The sequence below is a fragment of the Gymnoscopelus microlampas genome, assembly GCF_963454915.1.
Source record: "Gymnoscopelus microlampas genome assembly, chromosome: 17".
Classification (NCBI taxonomy): Eukaryota; Metazoa; Chordata; class Actinopteri; order Myctophiformes; family Myctophidae; genus Gymnoscopelus; species Gymnoscopelus microlampas.
Window position 1 is genome coordinate 35,911,091 of NC_139954.1, and position 24,307 is coordinate 35,935,397.

General features: G+C 43.1%; 1 protein-coding gene across 1 annotated transcript in view; it reads right to left on the reverse strand.

Annotated features, from left to right (window-relative positions):
* bin1a (bridging integrator 1a) overlaps positions 1–14,834 on the reverse strand; it is a gene marked incomplete at its 3' end in the record, with an annotated part of 16,438 nt that extends 1,604 nt beyond the window's left edge. The window contains exons 1-16 of the mRNA XM_084084249.1: positions 14,708–14,834; positions 13,731–13,811; positions 13,340–13,394; positions 12,441–12,535; positions 10,782–10,877; positions 9,973–10,083; positions 9,507–9,599; positions 9,278–9,363; positions 8,064–8,139; positions 7,847–7,902; positions 6,909–6,956; positions 5,918–5,990; positions 5,501–5,632; positions 4,690–4,797; positions 3,250–3,270; positions 906–1,373 (exon numbers count right to left, since the gene is read on the reverse strand). Coding sequence (XP_083940375.1) covers positions 906–1,373; positions 3,250–3,270; positions 4,690–4,797; positions 5,501–5,632; positions 5,918–5,990; positions 6,909–6,956; positions 7,847–7,902; positions 8,064–8,139; positions 9,278–9,363; positions 9,507–9,599; positions 9,973–10,083; positions 10,782–10,877; positions 12,441–12,535; positions 13,340–13,394; positions 13,731–13,811; positions 14,708–14,794 — 1,686 coding nt within the window. The 5' untranslated portion in view covers positions 14,795–14,834. The remainder of the gene's footprint in view (positions 1–905; positions 1,374–3,249; positions 3,271–4,689; positions 4,798–5,500; positions 5,633–5,917; positions 5,991–6,908; positions 6,957–7,846; positions 7,903–8,063; positions 8,140–9,277; positions 9,364–9,506; positions 9,600–9,972; positions 10,084–10,781; positions 10,878–12,440; positions 12,536–13,339; positions 13,395–13,730; positions 13,812–14,707) is intronic.
* Positions 14,835–24,307: the final 9,473 nt, after the last annotated feature.

A 24,307-nucleotide genomic window follows, 5' to 3' on the forward strand; every position in this document is an offset into this window, starting at 1 on the left:
CATGAAAAAATCGCCCCGGTGCGTAAGGACCTTAACTCTGAATTAAAAATGTTCCCACACAAAAGTGGGATACAGTTATTTGCAAGTAAAACCATACATCATCGCAATTGCAAGAAATAAACGTACATTTTTTAGATATAAAGTCATACGCACGCACACGCACACACACACACACACACACACACACACACACACACACACACACACACACACACACACACACACACACACACACACACACACACACACACACACACACACACACACACACACACACACAATTCAGGCTCTTTTTTCCCCCAGTGGTTGAAACAGGCTTCCATAGGGACCAGACAGAACAAAAACAGAAAAAGATAGGTAGGCTACAGTAGATGAAAAGACAGATGCAACAGAGCTATAGTATGACGGGCTAAACAGAGAAGCTGTAGTTTACACAGGCAGCAGAGCAAAGTCAGACAGAATAGACACTTGACTGAACTGAAAAACGTACAGTACAGTAAAGACACAGTACTGAAGGTCCGGATTTGAGAAGAAATATAGTGCCGACAGTCAGGCCCAGGCTTGTTAAAACATAACAGGCAATGCCGTCACGCGAGGAACCCGCCGTAAACAGACAGTACATGTGGCGGCATTGTTCATCCAAAAATGTTCGGATTGAACTGAGTAGCTATGGACAAGTAAGTAATGTATATACATACTGTACATCAAAAAGAACCCCCCCCCCCCGGTCAATGCATCCATCCATTTAATGCATTCTAAACCTCTGCCTCTCAATATCCTTTTGTCTCCATCTCTTTCTTTATATCATCTACCCCGCCCCCACACCCCACCACACTCATCAAAAGCCGATGCATCCATTCTGTTTGTCCAGATGCATCTCTTTTTCTCCCCCTCTCCTTGGTTACCTGACCCTCCTCATCACCCTCAATGACTGCAGCCGGAATGGCTTCTTCCTGGATGGCTTCTTCCTGGACGGCTTCATGTTGGACCTCTTCTTCCTGGACCTCTTCTTCCGCGACGGCCTCTTCCTGGACCTCTTCTTCCGGGACGGCCTCTTCCTGGACGGCCTCTTCCTCGGCGGCCTCGCTCTGAGCCTCAGCGGCAGGTGCTTCGTACTCCGGGGAGGGCACCTCTCTGACCGGCTGGGTCCCGTCGTCGCCCCAGCCCTCTTGGGCTGCGGCCACGGGGTCGTGGCGAATCGGCTGGGTTCCGTCATCCCCCCAGCCTTCTGCGGCGGCGGCCACTGGGTCGTAACGGACGGGCATTGTGCCGTCATCCCCCCAGCCTTCTGCGGCGGCCGCCACGGGATCATAGTGGCGCTGAGGGGGAGGTTGGACATGCTCCTCGACCACCTCGGCACCAGTGTCCTCAGGCTGAGGGGCAAAATGGCCGAGGGGTTGGGGAGATGAGTTGTAAGGTTTGTTTGCATGTATGAGGAAGGGTTTCAAATATCAAAAGTCAATAAGATTTTAAGGCATTGGGGTGTCACAGATAAGAGTTACATATGGGCAATGTCAATGGAAAAGTCAGTTTTTTAATGGGTAAAGGGGTATTATAATATCATGTTGTAGGTGTATGGGCAGAATGGTGGGCAAAGGTTAAACAAAAGCTCAATGTTTACGGGCAAGCAATTGTGAAACTGGTGGAATATTAATGGGGTATTCAAGGGTAAACCAGGAAAGGTTGTCAGAATGGCAAACAAGGCTCAAGGCTCACCAAGTCATAGAATTCAGTTTTTAAAAGTGGACAGAATGGATTGGGCAGGGTATTTGGACATTAAAATGATATGGGTTAATAGGAAGAGATCCACAGCAGATGGCATTAAGTCATCACCATGGGATTCAGGGATATTGATGTGGAAGGAGAAATGATTGCCAAGAAGGGAGGTTTCAAACCAAATTAAAAGACGAATGGAGAAAAGTAGGGGTGGCGAAGAAAGGCGGGAAGAAAAAAAATTGCAGGCTGCTCCAATCAGAAGACAGATGCTGGCTCTTCTGTGTATTTGGCAGGCATGGTTTACTATCCCAGTTATGGAGAAGGTTGCCATGTAAGAGTAGAGGTGTCAGTCCTTTTCTGCTCTCATTGTTTTTTCCCCAAGCATTACAGCAGCAACTTAACGATTTCAGACACATATCTCTTACAGACAAAGGGATGGACAAAAGGGTTAGATAATGGTCTGATGGTTAACCTGAAAGAAACACTCAGTGAAGTTGCCCAGTTGAGCTACTGTGCACGAAGAGGTTTAGGAATCGTAGCTACTATTTGCATCGACATTTTTATCCCTACTGGTAGGGACTAGAATTCTGTTTAAGGATGAAAAATGATGCAAATGACACTAACTCACAGAAGAAAGATGCTAGATTTTCAGCTTTTGTGAGCAACTTCACTTAACTTTGAAAAAAAAACTGTCACACAGGTAATCCCTGTATGTCGCATGTAAACCGTACATGTCCTGTCAGTGGAACATGTGAACATACAGGGAGATGAGGAGGACAGAGGAAAGGAGGTTGAGTATCTCCAAGGTCAATTCAGCTCCAAATCAGTCCACCATGGAAGGAATCTCAATGTAATTTTTCCATGAATTTGTGTTTGAATGAATATTAACCAATTAAGTCCTATATCCTTTGTTAACGAACATAGAAAACAGCCGATCTACAAGCTGTAAATGTTCCAGGTTGAAAGTGGTTAATGGTGTCATCTATCCAACCTTTAGTACCATTGGTAGTTGCATATTTATACTCTACAGCTACTACAGCTGTACAGCATACGGCACAGGGATTTCTGAAGTGAAACTGAATTGACTCGAGCCACTGATACAACTCATTCCCAAGTTCTGTTTGTGCTGCAAGACAGCTACCCCTTGCTTTCTGCACAGAGCTGTTTTCACAGCAAGCAACGGACACAAGGACATGGTGAAGCCACAAACAGATTTCATAGGAAAACAGAGTGGCAGCCATTGAACAAGTCCCTCCTGAGTCCCGAACACATGCAACTCTTTCAAGTACTTCTTTCTGCAGGTGCCGTAGGGGTATGCAAGTACATCAAGTGAGACTTCTATAATGGCTGCCTCTGTAGCATGGTCAGTATGGATGATGATGATGATGATGATGATGATGATGATGATGATGATGATTATGATGATTATGATGAGGATGACGACGACGACAACATGCTGGATTATATACAGGCAAAGAAGTTGAGTATAATGTCGATGATGATAGTGGCACTGAAAATCGATTATATGCTTACCCACGAGTCCCAGCTTGCAGGCTGCAGAGAATAGAGTTAGCAGAGTAAGAAGGAAGCCCATACTGTATACTGAGGTGTCCGACCCACCTAAACATTCTCGTCTAGCCCTGTTGCATCCACTAACACACTACAAATGCAGATCCCATGCTCTAAACCCACAAGGCCATAGCAGTAGGTCTTCAGCATAACAAGAGTACAAACAAGCAACTCATAAAAGAAGTGAAGTAGAGCTTAAATACAAAGTGATTCAAATTTCACACAGAAATGCCCTAAGAGCAGATAATGTATTGGGTCTTAAAGTCTTCTCTATACAGCAGACTACTACAGTCATTTTAAACGTATCTTGAATCAATACCATTTCAGTACACTGCCCCCAAAACCAACATCATGATCTGAATAGCACTTTTGAATAGTAGGCCTACTGTACCTATACTGCACTTTGAATGCATTAGTACTTTTATTTACTGCAGCTTTCTCCTTTTTATGTTATTAATACCTTTTCCTCTTTTTAATGTGTTGTTTTTAATGTGACAAGCAACATGAGTTACAGAGATACATTTTTCTCCATGTATGCCAAGTGTGTATTATGGAAGTGACAATAAAATTGATTTTGATTCTGAGTGGTCTGGAAACAAAGAACTTTCACCATACAAAGCTAAGGGCATAACATTAAGATAAAGTCAATGTTTCCATTGAGGCATGGGGCAGAGTTTTTTGTGAAAAAGTAAGACTAAAGGTTACAGTGGATAGTGACCTGGCAGTAGGACTAATTCGATGTATCCACTATTATGTTCAAACTTAAGCCTGGCCTTGAGCCTGGCCTTATTATTTTTGTCTGCCAAAGGCATAAAAATGCCTAATTAAGAAAGCAGTATATTTCAATCAGCATGACTCGCTGGTATTCATTTCTTGTGGGGCTTATGCCGTGGGTGTGGTTTAGCGGTGTCTGCTAGCAGCAGGGAAGCTAACGTTTTCCTCAGGTATGCAGGAAGAGAAGTGAGAGCACAGCAAAGTATATTGTCTACAGTTCATGCCACAATCCACCGGTGGCGGTGAACTGGACTGAAGCAGAGCAGCTACTCCAGTTCAAACAAGCGCAAGCTTACCAAGTGACCTCATCATGTATCCAGATTATGTCTAGCTTGTTTCAAGATAGTTTAAATCATAGTATTTAGCATTTGACCAGCAATTGGCAGAGACTGTTAGTTTCAAGAAATATAACTTATTTCTAACGTGTGTTCCTCTGAACAGGTGACGTTTCTGCACACAGCATATTCACCTGTTCATGCACTAAGATCATTTGATTTAAATATATACTGAAAAAAGCTTTGAGACACAACACATAATGTGTCTGGATATAAAATGACACCACTTGCTTAGCTCCTGGCTTTTACAGAGTAGGTCTGTACAGTCTATGTGGTCATGCTGTGAGTATTCCACCTGCGTGACCGCAGAGGCCGTGGGGACTGTTGTTGTTGTTGTTGTTGTTGCTGTTTTCAGAGAGTCCAGATCCATGTCCAACAGGTTGCTCACTGCAGGACTGTCAAACTGACAACGACAACGGATATGAGGACTCAGTGGCTAACAGGGCAGCACAGAAGCAGTATAGGAAAAGAATAGAATAGAATAGAATAGAATAGAATAGAATAAAGCGAACAGTAGAATGGAGTAAACAAGAATGAGGTACAGCAGGATAGAATGGAATAGAATGGAATTAGGGATGTTAACAATTAATCTACAATTGATTAACTGCCGTTAAGAATTTACTCGATTAAATGTATTGATTTTCAATTAATTGAATTGTTTTTTTTTTGGGTGGGGGGGGGGGGGGGGGTGGCTAGTGAAAGTTTCAGGTATGATGTGTATGTGTGTGATATCGAATATGAGCTTACATAATCAAAGTAATCCTTAATCATATTCAAGGGCTTTGAATATAATAAGGCTTTGAATAAGGCTAATGAATGAATCGATAATTTGCATCCCTACATGGAATAGAATAGAATAGAATAGAATGAGGAAGGGAAGGGTAAAGCAGAATAGAATAGAATAGAGTGAAGAAGGGTTTGGTAAAGAGGAGTTGAGAATACTAAAATGGACTATAGCAGAATGAAGTAGAATAGAATAGAATAGAATAGAATAGAATAGAATAGAATAGAACGGGAGTTGCAGCAGGCCAGAGAAAGGTAAGAACACTGTGACCTGTAACAGGACAAGTCAGGGGAGATCCAGCAGCTTTAGACATTACACTGACCTGTGTAGGGGAGGTGATGCTGATATCTGGCGTGTCTGCAGCAGCAGCATCAAACAGGTTAATGATATTCTCCGTTTTCATCTCCTTGGAGGGCGTCGCCTTGGGACGAGGAGGAGGCGCTCCTGGCTTCAGCTAAAACAAACAATAGGAGAGGATCAGTGGTTGGTACATTCAAGTAAAATATTTTGCCATCATGTAATGCCATATTTTTTCATCCCACATGTATCCAGAGTTGATATGTGTGTGGTGTGTGTGTGTGTGTGTGTGTGTGTGTGTGTGTGTGTGTGTGTGTGTGTGTGTGTGTGTGTGTGTGTGTGTGTGCGTGCGCGTGCGCGTGTGCGTGTGCGTGCGTGCGTGCGTGTGTGTGTGCGTGTGTGTTTTTTCACGTGTCTGGGTGGGTGTGTACTGTACATCTACCTTGGACGGGGACTTAGGGATGGGTGGTGGCCCTCCTGGCCTGAGACTGTGATTGGATGATTCCTCTCTGCCACTGAGTGAGTGAGTGAGAGAGAGAGAGAGAGAGAGAGAGAGAGAGAGAGAGAGAGAGAGAGAGAGAAAGAGAGAGAGGGAGAGAGAGAGAGAGAGAGAGAGAGAGAGAGAGAGAGAGAGAGAGAGAGAGAGAGAGAGAGAGAGAGAGAGAGAGAGAGAGAGAGAGAAATGGACAGAAAGAGAAAAAGATAGGTGGGAGAAGAAGGAGTGAGATAAGAACAGATTAGAAGGAAGGTAATGAGGGGGACCAATGCTGGGAGAGAAACAAATACTAAGAGAGGGAACCAGGCAAGATGGCTTCCAGTAGGAAGCTGTTACAGTATGTCATTAGTTACTGGGCATGCTCTATGTGAGTGACACTCCAAGACGAGGGAGGTGGTCGATGCAGGCGCTGTCATGCAAGAAAAGTCACCCTCCCGTCTCTCCTTCCCTCCCTCTATCCAGTCTCTCCCTCCCATGCAATCAGGCTCAATCTGTGCAAACCTATGAGATCTCAGAAGTGACCGCACGGTGAAATCCTGAGTGCTAATTCAACTTTGAGAGTGTTAAAGAATTGACCCGTAGGGTTTGAATTAACACTCGGGGTTCTGCAGTGCCAATGACCTGACACTGACACAGCAGTCCCAGAGCTCTAGATACCAACAAGGGTTTAGCATACACTGGCTGATACCCTAGGTAAAAAGACAGGTTTGCCAAACATTTGTATACTACCACTCTGGGCCAGACTCTCAGTGGAGCCTATACTGTTTTGTTGTGCACTGACTACCAGAAAAAGAAATCAAGCACCGGTCCGCCTCGAACCCTCCCGAGACCGCAGGCTGACTGACAGACAGACAGATGGCCGGATAGACAGACAGATGCAGTCCGACAGACAGACAAGAGTTTTGTCACCGTGGTAACCACTGCTGTTGCTGTTTACCTCCTGGTTGCTCCTGACGACGACGCGCCACGGCGGTTACCTGTCTTGCTGCAAGGGGTGGGGAGGGGGGGGTGTGGAGGGGTGGGGCAGGGGTTATGGGGTGGTTTCAGGTTAATTCAAGTCATTTCACGCATCTCAGTATTTGTTAATTGGCTGAAAATCTCCAATCTGCTATTTTGGGTACAGAGCTGTGAAAGGTCTGGCTATGCGAGACTAGGATTCTAGGATGTGGTTAATTACATTTGTTTAATCTTGATGTGCATGATTCTATCTGTCACTAAGTATCCCAATGTTCAGTCCTATTCTAAAGCAGTTAGGGGACATCAATGCCACTAACATTCAAGTATCAACAGATGGATAATCCAGTGAGCTTTCACAGTAGATTCATCTATTATATTCCACTGCAGCAGCCTGTCCTACACAATCTATATAGAAGGCATATTGTATACAGGAAACCCATTTACAGATTATTCTTTACTTTGTTTTGTTTCTTACGTTTATCAAGAGAATAATTCAAATCTAAACAGTTCCTTTCAGGGTTGAATAATTGAAGGAGCGAGAGAGAGAGAGAGAGAGAGAGAGAGAGAGAGAGAGAGAGAGAGAGAGAGAGAGAGAGAGAGAGAGAGAGAGAGAGAGAGAGAGAGTCTTCATAAATTGTAGCAGTGGTAGGGTAAACCGTTAATGTAATGACCAGGGCACTCTGAAGTGTTTTGACAAAATACACAGATCAGTTTACATTTCTTGGGCAAGAAACCTTGTTGTGATTATTAGTCTATAAAGACAGCTACATATACAACAGAAGTCCTGCCCTACAGCCACGTTCTGCCTTAGCTCGGTACCAGGCCTTTTTTGTTGTGAGATGAGAAAAGCCTGGGAACAAGGTTACAGTATATCAATGATGGATGTTAATTCCATGGCTTTAATTGGTCCTTACTGACCTGGTGGTGTCGGTTTTCTCCAGGTTTACCAGGACATCGTTCAGATCCTGATCCAACTGTAGGCGGGGGGCGAGTGCAAAGCGTTATAGACACAGAAAAGGGAGTGAAATGTGGAATTTTAGTGGTCTGTACCTGCAACAGTGGAAACGAGTGACTGACAAGCCTTGAAAAATACAAATACAAAATCCATCAGAGGTTTTGGGGTTATGAGTCTCACCCGGCTCATCTCCTTGTGGAAATTCTCTTCAAAACCAGACAAACTTCGGAAGGTGCTGACGTAGAATCCAACACGACTGGAGAGAGAGAGAGAGAGAGAGAGAGAGAGAGAGAGAGAGAGAGAGAGAGAGAGAGAGAGAGAGAGAGAAAGAGATATATCACATACAGTACATTCCAATGTCATTATGACATGAAACAGATAAACTGTATCATGCATTGTATAAACTGATTTAACAGATTTTGAGGATATAATCCTAAGCATGCCCAGCTAACTCAGTCGGTAGATCATTCTCCTTTGAAGAGAAGGCTCTGGGTTTGATCCTGGGCATCGTAAGCACACGTATGAGTAGCAAGTCTAAGACTTGGCTAAGACATGTGGTAAGTACTGGGATCCCGGTCCCTGGTCAATCTCCTTGTAACTGCTCTATGCACACTCAACGCGGTTTGCACTGCACTGCACCATTTCAAAACTTCTAGCAGGATTATGCTACATAATGGAGTTCACCTCTCTGATGATCTCAGATGGAATGCGCACACTGAGTATGTTGTGAAGATGGCCCAACAACGCCTTTATCACCTCAGGAAGCTAAAGAAATTTGCCATGGAGCCGAGGATATTCTGTACTGTAGAAGTACTACTTGAAAACTAAACTGGAAGTTTCACCACCTGGTATGGGAGCTGCTCTGCTCTCAATCGCTGTGAGGAGAGGAATCTAGAGGATGGTGCGGACAGCCAAGAGCAGCGGAAGTGAGCTTCCATTCGGTTTATGGCGTTGCGGTCCCGTCGAAATGGGAAACAAATACCGTAGCCTTAAGGGCAAGTCAGAAAGAGCAAATACCAAGCAATTATACTTTTGAATAAGGACAAGGAATAATGTTCTCTCTGATATATATACATATAAACGCAAAATGCGATGTTTAGGCTAACCGGCAAACCAGCCATGCTCGCCACAAGCCATTATAAATGTGTTTGAGAGCACAATTTAGTTTGAAATCTTGCTTGGCTGATACCAGCTTGTCTGATACCAACAATAAGCCAAATCAACCTACTTACTTACTTACTTTCTTAACCATAAAACCCATCCATCTATCCACCCATCCGTGAGTCCACCTATCCACCGAAATCCACCCACAGTTGGATGCAGTTTCTGTTGAGGCTCACACACACACACACGCACGGACGCACGCACGCACGCACACACACACACACACATACCTGTTCCATAGCGAAGGTAGCTCCTCCTGGAGGTCAATGTTAATCTCCTCAAATACCTTCTGGGCTCTGTCCAACTCTTCCTCTGCCTGGAGACACGCACGCACACAATTTTCACAATTTTCACAATTTTCACAATTTGTCATATGACAAAGAATATAGGGCTTAAGTGGTACACTCAGGATTTACAGTGTGTAGAGAGTGTTGAGTGTTGAGTGTGTTGAGTGTGTACCTGACCCCTGGACAGGCTGGTCTGGGCGTTATTATGAGCAGAAAGGATGCCCTGGGCCCAGCCTGGAGTGGCCCTCTCGAACAGAGTGGAGGGCTGCAGAGAGGTGCAGAGGTGGAGAGACCGAAAGTGAGTTATATGACATTCATTAGTTCCCTTTGGTTTTACTGGAGGGAGGTGTGCGGTAATAGTTTAGGGGCTGACATAGATTAGAGATTTCAAGGGAGTTCCTGTTGATTTTTGATGAGAGTAGTGCACAGCTTCATGCCTCCGTTAGCCTGTGCTAATAGGGAATAAAGAACACAGAACCTTATTTTTTGGTATGGACCTGAATGGTTCCTTTTGGAAGATTAGCCAATATGTAAATCTTTTATTATAGTAGGTCAATATTTAAAAGACAAAATGTATGTAATCAATGCACATGGGGTTAATATGATATCAGTAACAAAACATAGCGTTGTTCAATTACCTTGGTAATTTTGATGCCCCCGGAATTCTTCTTTGTCTTGTGTGTGATGGAATAGTTGTGTCTGGCACTGTCAAAATCAACCAGCTTCCTGTCTCTCTTTGCAATACGAGCCTGAGCAACAGAATGAATAGACGGGGATTAGTGACTCTGTTAATGTCATAGCACTTAAAAGGATTCTTTCATAAAACTCAGTGCCAGTGTTTCAAAAATGATCCTGGTTCTTCTCTGAGGCTTTAATACAGAACTGTCATTTGAACCGTTTTAACGAATAGTTGAAGCATCTCCCAATGATAAGAACCCTCACAAAGGTTGATGAAATGCTGGAAGGCTTTTAATTTGAAACAACACATACAGTAAGCGGCAATAATTGATGGGTATAACTTCAGGTTTTCCTCTTATCCCCGTAGAGAGGTTTTGTCGTGCCAGTTTGGCACAAGACCGGAGAGGATGGAGGAGTTGCATCAATGGCCTATGTTCCTCAGGGAATGTTAAAGGCCTTAGAGAAGAGGAGACTGACTGGAACCAAAAGAGTCGTTGATACAGTATGTACTTCATAACCATAGCTGTGTAGCACCAACCCGGAGTCAAATGATAAGAAAAGGATGGTAATACGGATAGACTACATCCCATTGCCTGGAGGGATGATTGCTCTGCGATTGACAGCCAATCATGTAACTTCATCAGTCAACATCACTCAGTTATGGTGACATCATGAGCTACGTTCATACTGTAGGTGGAGTAGCATTATGAGCAGAGTTTTGGACTGCCACGTTACACTAATTTACTGCAATGCAGGATATCTAGCATACCTTGATATCAGGAAACTGTCCCAGGTAGGTGTCCATGGAGATGAGAGCATGGTCTACTAGTTTCTGGTGGTAGTCAGTCCAAAGCACATCACAGTCCTGCAGAATTCACGTTAATATACACACACATCACATAATGGGTTAATGATGTCTCAATAAAATGTCAATATACAATGAAAATGATGTTGCTACACGTACAATGCTATGTTACACAGTCAAATATTGAGTGTTAATTTAACGGGTGCATTTGTTTTGACACTTTCAGGGTAAAATTAAGACTCCGGGTTTTGTTGTGTTACTGTAATCATCATATATTAAAGTGAAACGGCTAAGATGTGTGGGGTTTGCAGTTGTTGCTGTTCTCTTGCCAGGCAGAACCAATCCATCCAAGATCCCTTTCAGGTTGTAAAACACATTAGTGAAGTAGAAATTAATATTGCAAAACAAACAAGGCCAGAGTGAACATTTTATATAGCCCCTAATCATCTCTTGGAGATTTACAGGAGCTTGACGGAAGTAAGCAGCCACTCATTCGTTGTCAGTGGTGGAAAGTAACTAAGTACATGTACTCAAGTACTGTACTCAACATTGTACAATGTTGAGGTATTTCTTTTTACTTTACTGTAGTATTTCTACATCTCAGAGGCAAATATTGTATTTTTTACTTCACTACATTTACACACAAGTACATGTTTAACACTGGAACTTTTACTTGTAACAGAGTATTTCTACATTGTGGTATTGCTACTTTTACTTAAGTACAAAATGTGCGTACTTTTTCCACCACTGGTTTGTGGAGGGACAGGAGGGACATCTAACAATTAAATGGAGATATAACAATTACAATGTACGCATTTAGCAGATACTCTTATCAATTCCACAGTGACTTACACAGTTCAAGATCAGAGTAAGTGGCCTGAACCCTACTTAACAAATGATAGGGTAAATGGTGATGTACGTAGAGTGCAAAGAAAACAATTAAGCGTTACAAAGTAACTAGGATACCAGGTAAACAACAAACATAGCATTATGTCTAAACAACATGCTATATAAAAAACATACTTAGCATTTCTTAGATATATCATACCGTAGAGGTGTAGATATACAGTACGTGTTCATTTGGTGTGGTTATGGATTAACTTAAATGTCTCCATTTCACATCGAGTTTAAGTTCGTTGTGAGATCTCATTAACTCATGTAACTCCCAATCACTTGTTTCTAGACCTTAATGCTCTCTTTTAAGAACAAAGTTAATTAATAACGTTACAGACATGAAACATACACAAACAATTTCATGACTGCATGCATGTGGATATGCACATAAAAAAAAGCTCTCTCTGTATTACTCTCTCTCTCTGTCTCAAACGCACGCAAGCACGCACGCACACACACACGCACCCACGCACGCCCGTGGGTGGGCACGCACGCACGCACACACACACACACACACACACACACACACACACACGCACGCACGCACGCACGCAAGCACGCAAACACACACACACACACACACGCGCACACACGCACACACGCACACACACACACACACACACACACACACACACAAAAACCAATATACTAATGTACTGATGCAATAAAAGGGGGTCTGCCCTCTGCAGATCTCATACACACAAACACACTAATGAAAGGAGTTCTGACCTCTACCACGGATTCCACCTCATCCCTGCCCTCCCATTCTGGTTCGTACATATCAGCCAGGCATGATTGTACGTTCTTGGAGGACTCGTGCATGGCTGAGGACACACACACAAATACACACACACACACGCACGCATACACGCACACACACACACACACACACACACACACACACACACACACACACACACACACACACACACACACACACACACACACACACACACACACACACACACACACACACACACACACACACATGTTTGTATTACTATACTTGTGAGGACATCAACACTTTAGGACAGCCATGTTATGAATGCCATTTCAAAATAATAATTGCCATTTTAACCGTAAGCCTAAAGCCGAAAAACAGCAGATCTACAAGCCCACAACGCGTCGCGCTGGCTGAGGACACACACACAAATACACACACACACACGCACGCATACATGCACACACACACACACACACACACACACACACACACACACACACACACACTTGTAGATCGGCTGTTTTTCGGTGCATGACACTGGCACGCAACTAAGTATAAATCATGTTTAACTCTTAATTCCAATTATTTTACTATAAAACAAACATTTGCATTGTGAGGACCAGGAAAACGGTCCTCACAATGTATATTTCTTCAAATTCTACTATACTTGGTCCTCGCAAGTATAGTAATACAAGCACACACACACACACACGCGCGCGCACACGCACGCACAGGCACAGGCACAGGCACAGGTAACACGTACATGTACATGTACACACACACACACACACACACACACACACACACACACACACACACACACAAGCAAAATTGAATGCCACTATGTTTGATTATATTTGATTGTTTTGTGATGCTGTGTGCATGGTAACATTTTGTGTGTCACCTTTCACTGCCTCCAAATAAGCTCTCAGGTCCCTCTGTAGTTTGCTGCCTTCAGTCTGGAAGTAAAACAGGACATGCTGCTTAGAATTGAAAATAGATTTTCATGGGACCGACATGCTGCTACTTTGTAATTAGCCTGATATTATTTTCCAGTCTGGATTTCTGTGAATGAATCCTACTTGCTAGCCAACTAGCTAATCAGCCATTAGGTGTTCTGACGGCTTGTCTTTGCTAATAATGCAATTCTTTATTATGTCTTTGCTATTTTGCTATTTTTTTTGCTGCTACAATGTTGAGGAACTTCAATCTTGAATCTTGAAATGTAATTGCAGCTAATGTTATGACAACATATTGTGTACTGCCATTTAGTCCACTCCTTACAGCGTACTTACATATTGTTTGTTGAAATTGATAACTCCCTCCTCAAAGGCAATATCTTTGGTCTCATCTGCTTTGCCAAGCTTCTGAAGCACCTGTTAAGAAAACAACACCATCAGCAACACTATTAACAGCACTGCCAATGTCAACATTTGTTCACATCCGATCTGTGACTCTCTCTCTCTCTCTCTCTCTCTCTCTCTCTCTCTCCCCATGGCTTAGCCCAGTGGTTCTCAACCAGTGGTCCGGGGACCACCAGTGGTCCTTGAAGGGATTCCAGGTGGTCCCCAGCTAAATGATGGAGGTTTGGTAACCAAATGGACCCTTATAGATCTTTAACTCTTGAGAATGTAAAATGGAGAACTCTGTCATCCACTTTGCTTAGAACAAATTTTAAAACTATATTTGTATAGTTATAGTTATAGTTTTAGTGCTCAGTGGGAATGGCCCTTTAGAACTACAGTAAATCATCTTGCAGAGAGGTAAGGAGCGCCCCCTGTCTGCCACATGGGGCACGATACGGTGGCCATCCCCTCTGCAGGTGCAGGAAGGCATAACCATAGGCCTTCAGTATAAATACACACAGTACCCTACATTAATTCGCTGTATATGTTTAACTGAATTAAACCACTATGAATTTTGACCCCTAAAATGCCTACAGTCGATAAGAGAGAGTGATGCAGGCCAATTGAGATCATGCAACAGCTACTGATATCACATCACTCAAATAAGTGAGAGTAGGCCTGCAGGTTAATTCTCTGAAATATAGCTACTGTCCTTGCCGTTGGTTGAATGACTTTGACAAACGTGGTATATTTCGAACAGCCTGGATGCTGTCCAGGGAAAAAGCACCTTAATGATGCCGTGATGCGACACTATGGCTCGCTTTCTAGGGGATGCGATACAGATGCAATGGGATTAGAAAGCGACGTATACGTACCATCATCATTCATACACATAATAGATTGTGCTGTCTTTGAACGCATCTTACCTTCTCCTGGGCCCTGGTCAGTTTCTTCTGCACATTGCTGGCCACTTTCCCCGCAGTCAGCCCCTTCCCCAAATTCAGCTCAGCCATCTTGTAGCGTCGATCAGCCCTGTTCAGATGCGAATGGGATGAAAAATAATAACGATCGTCTGGGACCGCTATGCGCTACGACGATGATGTATTAGAGAAATGCATTAATGTCCAGGAAAAACGTAATAGTGAGAATTTATTTTCGGATTTGTGGAGCCTAAAAGAAAAAGACGTCTGAGTGCAACGCTATATGTTCCCCTATAATAAAATACGGTCTGTGTCATAGAGGGGGATGCGCTGTCAGAGATGCTCTTAAAGGTACAGGCGTCCTCACGAATGCTGCTGCATGTGATGATTGATTCACATGAACAGTGCATTTAGAGGGATCAGCTGCATGATACAACAAGCTGCAGACCAGAAAGACGATGATGATTTACAATTCTAAACAAGTTTTACTTGCAAGGCAATTGTTAATTAGTTCCCATCGTTTGTTACACTATAACGGTCAACTTATAACACACGCGCGCATGTGTGTGTGTGTGTGTGTGTGTGTGTGTGTGTGTGTGTGTGTGTGTGTGTGTGTGTGTGTGCGCGTGTGCGTGTGCGTGTGCGTGTGCGTGTGCGTGTGTGTGTGTGTGTGTGTGTGTGTGTGTGTCGTGCGTGCGTGCGTGCGTGTGCGTGTGCGTGTGTGTGTGTGTGTGTGTGTGGGCGGGGGGGGGGGGGGGGGGGGTTCTGTTGACAATTGACTTATCGACGGTGTTGGTCCAGATGGCCCAGATGCGCTTTGAATTTAAATATTAATTGATTTGGTTCTAAAAGAACATGCAAATTATTTTACTGGCCCTGCATAGAAGTACACCATCCTGGATCATTTACTATAGGCTATAACGTGTTTTATTTTTTATTATTATTATTATTCCCATCACTGTTTGCACTGTTTGCACTCATCCAGAAGGTGTTTACTGATTCCCATGCATACACCAGTAGGTGGCGCTTCTCACCAAGAGTAGCCTAGGCATACAGTCAATCTACAGAAAGGGGGGGCTGTTCTGGCGAGTAGAACTCGCTTGCATAGATAGATAGGTTTAAAGTTTAAAGTTCAATCTTCCTGTGCAAAGATCAATGAAATCACAACCCTAGCTTAATAAAAAGTATTTTCTTTCAATAATTCTTCTAGTTGGCTTTCCTGAGGTAGGCCTATTGTATTGCTGTTCTTATTTTCTCAAGCTCACAATGCAGGGATTGTGAGCTTGTAGATCTGCTATTTTCAAAAGATTTTTATACAATTTTGGCCATTTGAAAACTTGTGAAATGGGACATTCTGCATGATGAGTATACTTTTACTTTTGGTACTTTAAGTATATTTTGATGACATTACTTTTGTACTTTTACTCAATACATTTCGATTACCGGACTTTTACTTCTTACATTGCAGTATTGATACTTTTACTTAAGAAAATATTTGAGTACTTTTACCACCACTGATTTAAACCTTGACTCACGGGGCCACGGGGGAGCTAGTAGCCTAGCCCTAGACTAGAGAAGTGATGTTGGTCGCTCTCCAAGGTACTGATCCGTCAAGATGAACTCGGTGTTGTTAGTGCTGAAAAGGACAGCGGGGCACAGAACAGATGGACGGCCATTGTATTCGTTCTTATTGTTCTTTTCTTTTACATTTTTTTACACCGTAAAACCCTGCTTGTTCCCACCTAATTTAACTTTGAGAGTAGCAAATGGAACCAAATGGAGCCGTATTTGGTTCAATGTGTTTGTTTGTAAAATAGATATATACATTTACAAAGCTAAATGGAGTTGACTGAAGTATTAGGCCTAAGTGAAGAAACAATTGTAGGATACATGATGTTGAACTAGGAAAACATCAGATCCAGTTAAAGGGGTTGATGGGTTTTCTTTTCAGAATCTCGTGCATTTCAGCACTCCCTTATAGCAGGCATCCATATATAGACCCTCATTTGTATTCTTCTCCTCCTCCCCGCCCATGTCCCTGGCCTCTCTCTGTAGCCACGACAATGACAACATTTGGCCACGAGTCACCAAGCCCATTCTTTCCCATATGTCACGTGACGGTGAGGGGCTCTCTTCTTCCCCCGCTCACTCACTACACCCCGTCTTAGTGTGGTAATGGTTTAACCCATTACACAGAGAGAGAGAGAGAGAGAGAGAGAGAGAGAGAGAGAGAGAGAGAGAGAGAGAGAGAGAGAGAGAGAGAGAGAGAGAGCACAAAGGAGCACAGCGACGATGGATATTATGTATAGGGACCAGGGCGAGCGAGTGATGTAAACATGGACTAACAGACGCTCAGGCTGTATTTCCCATTGGCCCACATTGTGTTAATATTGAAGGTTATAACGGAACCACACACACACACACACACACACACACACACACACACACACACACACACACACACACACACACACACACACACACAGGGAGAAAGAGAGGAGTGTGGAGGGGAGAGGAGAGGAGTTGAGCGTATTGTTGGTGGCTCTGGAGGAGTTGTTCACATGTAGGAGGACCGTGGTGGTCCAGCGAGGGGCTTTTGGACCGAACGCGTTGTTCTTCTGCACAGTGATGATGAGGACGCACGGAGGGGATCGTTTATTGGATTGGGAGTAAAGGCTGTGTTGTTGGGGAGGTGAGTGACAAAAACCACATGACTTTTCTTTGTTCGCCCCAAAAGACAAAGGTGGTGGTGGGAACAGTCTGTGTGGAGCAGTGTTGCCATGTCTTCTTATTATTATAAGCGACTTTGGGATTCCCCCCCCCCCCCCCCCCAGTAAAGTCGCTTGTAAATATTGGTAGTTGCGGGTTGCTGTTTTTTTTTGGGGCTTGTTTCTAAAGTGTAGTTGCTTGGGCTTGTTTGGGCTAATTCATATTTAAACCACGTGGTTCTCAAATGTTTTCATGATGATGGACCCCCAAATTGAATATGTCCCCTAACCTCCCCAACCTAGTTTTGTGCCAGATTCGTGTTGTTATTCCACATTTTATTTCAAGATAAAAAACAAAATAATAGTAGAGCTTGTAGATCGGCTATTTTCAAATAGCCCATGTACAGTATATAGGTTTAAAAGTGTTAATGTGGCCTATAGTAGTCGGTTCTTTTGGCTTGTTTTCCTAGACTAGTTGCTTCTTTCTCTCACAAAATCTGGCAACACTGCTGTGGAGCAGCTTCTATTGAGTAAAGAGAACGACATAACCAATTTGCATGCATATACGCCTATAGACAATGTACAGTTCGTTACATTAGGTCAATAATGGGATAATTATCCCATTTTCCTCAGTTTGGAAATAGTTTTTAGTATGTAGCCAATGGCTTTTGTTAACGGTCAAGCCAAATGGACAGTCACTCAGACAGTCTGCAACAATGTAGCGCACTACCACCTACGAATACCAACGTTCGCCCCAAAACACAGTCCCCCAGGGGCAAATCCGGCAACACCCTCATTTATACAGTCTATGGCAACACCAGGTGTTCCTAAACGTAACCTCAGTAAACTATGCTGCCTATTCCTAAAAGTAACTTCAGTAAAACTATGCCTAAACCTAACCTTATTCCGAACGTAGCCTCAGTAAACTATGCCTAAACCTAACCTTTCTAACCTTATCCTCAGTAAAACAAATACAAGAATACAAGAACCTCTGGGGCCGTAGCCTGGTAAACCCTCCCTCCGGAAATCCGGAGGGAGGGTTTACCAGGCTACTGGGGCCGAGCGGTTCGCGGAAAAGAATGGGGGCGAGCGTGTTTTGGGGCGAGTCTTCCGGTTACCCCACCTACAGCTTTACTATTGTGTTGTTCACGCTATTGTTTTCCCACCATGTTGTTTATGTAAAAACTGGGTGCCTTAACCTTGGTTTCTTTCTTGTGCTATAAAATCGTGCAATGGCCTCGTTCACGTTAGTCTGATGGCCATAATTGCGATAATTAATAATTAATAGAGCCTGTAAATGAATAAATCTGATACCAGGCGTGTATAATCGGGTTGAACAGCGTGTAAACACAAGGAACGGAATTGATTAGCACTCCATCACTTGGTGGAAAGTCACGTGGTCAGTGGGAGACTGTCAGAATGCTCCCCCCCATCCCCCCCCCTCTCTCTCCCTCCCTCCCTCTCTCTGTGTGTGTGTCTCTCTCTCTCTCTCTCTCTCTCTCTCTCTCTCTCTCTCTCTCTCTCTCTCTCTCTCTCTCCCTCTCTCTCCCCTCTCTAGCTGTGTCTGGGTGTCTAGGTCTGTGCCAGTTGTCTTTCCATTCTTGCAGTAGCTACACTTGCATTCTCTCTGCCCCATTCTTGCCATTGGATTGGAACAAATATAACAAAAAAATAAATCTCTCTCATTCTCTCTCTCCACTCTGTGGTGGTGAACAAACTGCACTTCAGCAATAGCACACGAAGCACTTGAATAATTAGAATCCTGTCAGAGCAAAGAAGGAATAATTATAGAGTGTGTTGCTAATCGTGTAGGCTTTTTCCTTTCATTCTTTTCGTTGAAGATGATAATTTCTTTGATTAAGCTGCTACAGCATTTTGAAAGAAAGAATGTGGGCTCTCACTTTGTGTGTGTGTCTGTGTGTCTGTGTGTGTGTGTGTGTGTGTGTGTGTGTGTGTGTGTGTGTGCGTGCGTGCGTGCGTGCGTGCGTGCGTGCGTGCGTGCGTGCGTGCGTGCGTGGTGGGTGTTAATGATATTGTTTTGCACTCCAAGCATTTCCATCTGATATTAAAATGGTATAATAATGAACACCAGTCACAGAATATATGACAATTTTGTTATAAAAGATAGAGAACGAGAGAGGAGAAAGGAGGGAGGGAGAGGTGTATATCATTTGTGTGTATGAGATACACACACACACGCACACGCACGCACGCACACATGCACGCACACACATTAGATGGAAAGTGGTGCAGGTTGATAAAACATCCAGTTAAAGTACAGTGAACCAATCTTTTGTGTAAAACCCGGCAGGTAGAGCATGTTAGTCTATTATGTCAAATATTACTTTGTGTTCTGTGGGAGAGAGATAGAGTTTTTTTTTTTTTTTGCTTTTTTGCTTTAGGCCTTATAAGTAAAGAAGGTATATTAGGCAAGATAAAGGTTATGAAGAGGGAGCTACCTTTTTGCCTCAAACAAAGATGAAAAGCAATAATTCTGCATACAGGCCCAGTAGTATTATTTGGCTGACATTAACTGGATTCTGGCTGTTCTCCCCATAATATTTCTATTACATTTTATTCCAAACCTGGCTCGGGATCAGATGATTTTTGCCAAGTACGATAAATGTACAGACACATATCCTGCGGTGACATTGGTGCAGGAATCAATTCATCAAAACAACATACTGTACATTTCCCTCTCTGAAGACCCTACACATCTCCATGCCCTATTCTGGACCTTTTGTAATTTATATGGAATATGTTACCCCTGCACAGCCATAAAAAATGTTAGTCTCAAGCTATAGAAGGCTATAGAACGTCTTTCTCTGGTTGGAAAGCAAACACAGATGAAGGTGATGAATTTTGAAGCTATATTTATATTTATGTGAATAAATATAGCGTATATAGGAGATGCAGAGATGGCACAGTGGGATGCAGGTTGCTATGAATGTGAGCTGGAGTGTTTGTTGTGTGTGTGTGTGTGTGTGTGTGTGTGTGTGTGTGTGTGTGTGTGTGTGTGTGTGTGTGTGTGTGTGTGTGTGTGTGTGTGTGTGTGTGTGTGTGTCTGCGTGTGTTTTAAGCATCGCTGTGTTGCTAGTCACTAGCTCTGCGGTTTTGTACAGTAGAGTAATGCGTGGGAGAACCGATTGATGTGAAACAGCAGGATTTTTCACTGTGTGCAAGTGCTCCATTCTGCCTTCTTCATTGTTTTATAACTTATTCCCAGTCAGCGAGTGTGAAGAAGACAAGGTCTTTTTATGTAAAAGTCTGAATTAACCACTTATATATATTTTTAAATACTTTATACTTCATTGTATGAGGGTGTTGTGTGGCAAAAATAGCTGATCTGCACGCTCACAATGTCTAGCGATGCAACGAGTTGTGAGCATAGATCTGCTGTTTATTCCGGGTAGATCTGCTATTTTCACATTTTTGAAAAAGGTTGAAGATTTTTGAATATTTCTGCCTATAATAACATGCCCAAAATAGGGATGCCTGGTTGAAAGTGGTTAAATTGTGGTGAAGTAAATGTATCAATGGGCTGAACTTCAGAACACTGATGTGGGTGATGTCAGCTCACATCCATATTAACCCATTAAGACCTGAGGCGGTTCTTAAAAATGTTTTCTAAATCCTACGTTTTTTGAAAAAAACCAACAAAATTAAGATTTTTCAAAAATAGCAGATGTACAAGCTCATATCGCGGCACTCGGTGCCGCGCTATGAGCTTGTATATCTGCTATTTTTGAATAGCCAAAGAAATCTAAAGCAAGAGTGAAATGTGAAGGGCCTATAGCATACACAAACAATCACAGTCCATGGACGTTTTAGCTGTAATGCAACCTGGAGTCCATTCATCTGGTGTTCAAACCCCATGTCAAAGTTTGCCAGTTTGTGGTTACTCTAATACTGTTTCATATTAGTTGCACATCTCATAGCAATAGTAGCCAATGATTGTGAATAGAAATAGTCATATAGCTATCTATAGCAAACATGTGAATGTCCAGCATTCCAAACAAAATGCTAGTTATGAACCATAACAACACAACACATTGTAAAAGCAAAACGCATATTGCTGTTATGTAACAACAACGACACGTGGCAGCTTTAGCCCTCAGCACCAGGGATCATAGTCAATGCTACAGTTCTTTAATGGGGCTACAGTGTAAATGTACAGAGGATAAGGAAATATTGCTCTTTTGATCTGTTCTTCTTACATATGAGAAAAATCTTTCAGAATTTCCCTGGGATTTTACTTACACAAAAAGATCAGATCAGTTTCACAATCCTTTGTACTTTGATCATTAGACATACAATTTTTTTTTTTTTTTGAATTTTATAGGTCTCACACATTCTAAATAGAGAGAGACTAAAACAAATCTTACCAAAAAAAAGACTGAAAAGGAAATTAGAGAGTCAACTTAACAACTGATGCTTGATTGAACCTCTGCTTTCTGGTTGTGGTCGTAAATATAGGCTATTTGCCCTCACAAGATTGAAAGTAAGCCTGTGTTGAGAAGTCTGCTGAATCCCTTCACCAGATGAGCAGCCCAAATCCCTTGCAACTCTCTCCATCTCTGATCGCAAAATGTTTTGATGCATTACAGCATCTCAGCCTCATGTTTTGAAGACACCACATACTGTAGGCATCAAGGTGATTGGCAGGAGTTCTCATGACTGGTATTCACGGGGGAGAATGTAGAATCAGCGGATGTGTGATGACACCTACACCAGAGTTTTAGTCGTATACATGTGTTGGTATGTACTGGGGGTGTAGCGCTGTGGTTTTGAGTTATGTAACAATAACGAGACATACGGTAAAAAAGACTGCAGCCTCAGCAGCGAACCCTCTGGAGGGACTTGGCTGTCGGACGGAGTAAAGCTCTATCTATACTCGATTTCACCAATGATGCCGGTTGCAGACAAGAAAGTTAGCTTGAAGATCAGCTTTTTGGCATTAGTCCATCACATCTCCTATAGCTTTGTTATACATCAGAGGAGGTGGGGGTGCAGTTAACAACTTTCAACCTAGTATCCCTATTTTGGGCCTGTCTTTAAAGACAAAGTAGTATATAGGGCTTAAGTAAAGTGAAAGAATAGGAGACAAAGAGACAGAAGAAGGAAAGAGAAAGACAGGAAGTGAAGACAGAAAAGAGAGAGAGAGAGAGAGACAAAAAGTGAGGACAGGATAGTTATAGAGATGCATGGTGGCCTACCATAATGCACAAGCATGAGGCGGAAATGAGTGTTTGTGATAGGAGAGAACTTAGAGTGTCAGTAAGGTGGCATAAGGAAAAGAGGGAATTGAGAGTCTGGATACAGACAGAGAATGCCAGGGAAAGGGGGGAACGAGGGAAGCAGGATGGAATAAAGTACAGTAATGGAGGAGTTGAAGCAAAAATTATAAGAGAAAGTGATGGCGGAAAGAGAGAGAGAGTGAGAATAAGAAAAGAAATGGAGAGATAGGGACACAGCCACCTAAGAGAATGGGGGCTTGTAATTGGAACGGTGGGGGGAGGGGAGAGGGGCAACAACAGGAGGGATGAGTCAAAAAGAGAAGTGGGGATTGAGATAGAGGGAGAGAGATAGGGAGGAGGAGAGAGAGGAGGGGGGGATCGATCCTAATCCCATTAATCCATTTCAGCGCTGTCTTCCCACTAGCTCTCTCTCTCTTTCTCTCTCTCTCTCTCTCTCTCTCTCTCTCTCTCTCTCTCTCTCTCTCTCTCATGCACACACACACACACACACACACACACACACACACACACACACACACACACACACACACACACACACACACACACACACACACACACACACACACACACACACACACACACACACACACACACACACACACACACACACTAGCACACACACTAGTAGCACACATTAGCACACAGACTCTCACACACAGACATACGCAGACACACGCACACACACAGAGAGCCACGCACACGCTCACACACGAATGCATGCATGCACACACACACACTCACTGCGGCGTAGCATATTAGCGGACAAATATGCTGTCGTTTATCATTCAACTCATCGGCAAGCAAGCAGCCATTCACTCTTCTGATCACAGAACTTCATGCACAAAATGGATGGCGTCTAGCCATTCAACATGTGAGATCGTTGCTGTCAGGCAGAAACCTCTTATCTCCATATTTTACCTTTTTATGTTTCCCCCCCGTAAATGAATGCCCTACTTCATCATACTACTTCAGTGTCACACAAAAGTAGCAAGAAGTAGCAGATCTACAAGCTCAAAACACGTTTTGAGAATGTAGATGTGCTATTTTTTGCTATCGCTGAATTTTAATACTGAAAATGTTCAATTTTGGACATATGAGGTTTCCACCCAACAGCATCTTGATTCCGAAAGGTGCAGCTCATGCATTCCACATCCAATCACCATTCTTTCATTCAAAAATATTTTTGTAGTGTTATTTGAAATGATGAATTTGAGGATTGGAGCTGAGAAATGGATTTGCCATACGGACCCTCTACCAAACAACAAGGATTATGCTATCTGTGTAGTTGCTGGATTATTCATGGTATCTTCTTCCATAATCTAGTTGTATGAGAAACTGTTTTCATGTACAGTAAGATCATATTCAGTTCTAACTTAATAACGTCTGATAGAAAGAAGGGTTGCAATAGTGCAGTATGGATGGAGGGATGCCAGCTGCTGTATGTGATTGAAAGAGGGCACAGTGGTACACTTTGAGATAGTCATCCATGCCCTCATATCATCCCGTTTGGGTAATTGCAATTCCCTATACACTGGGATTAGCCAGTCGTCCACATCCCGCCTGCAACTGGTCCAAAACATGGCGGCAAGGCTCCTTACTGGTACCAGAAAGAGGGAACATAATATCCCTATCCTGGCCTC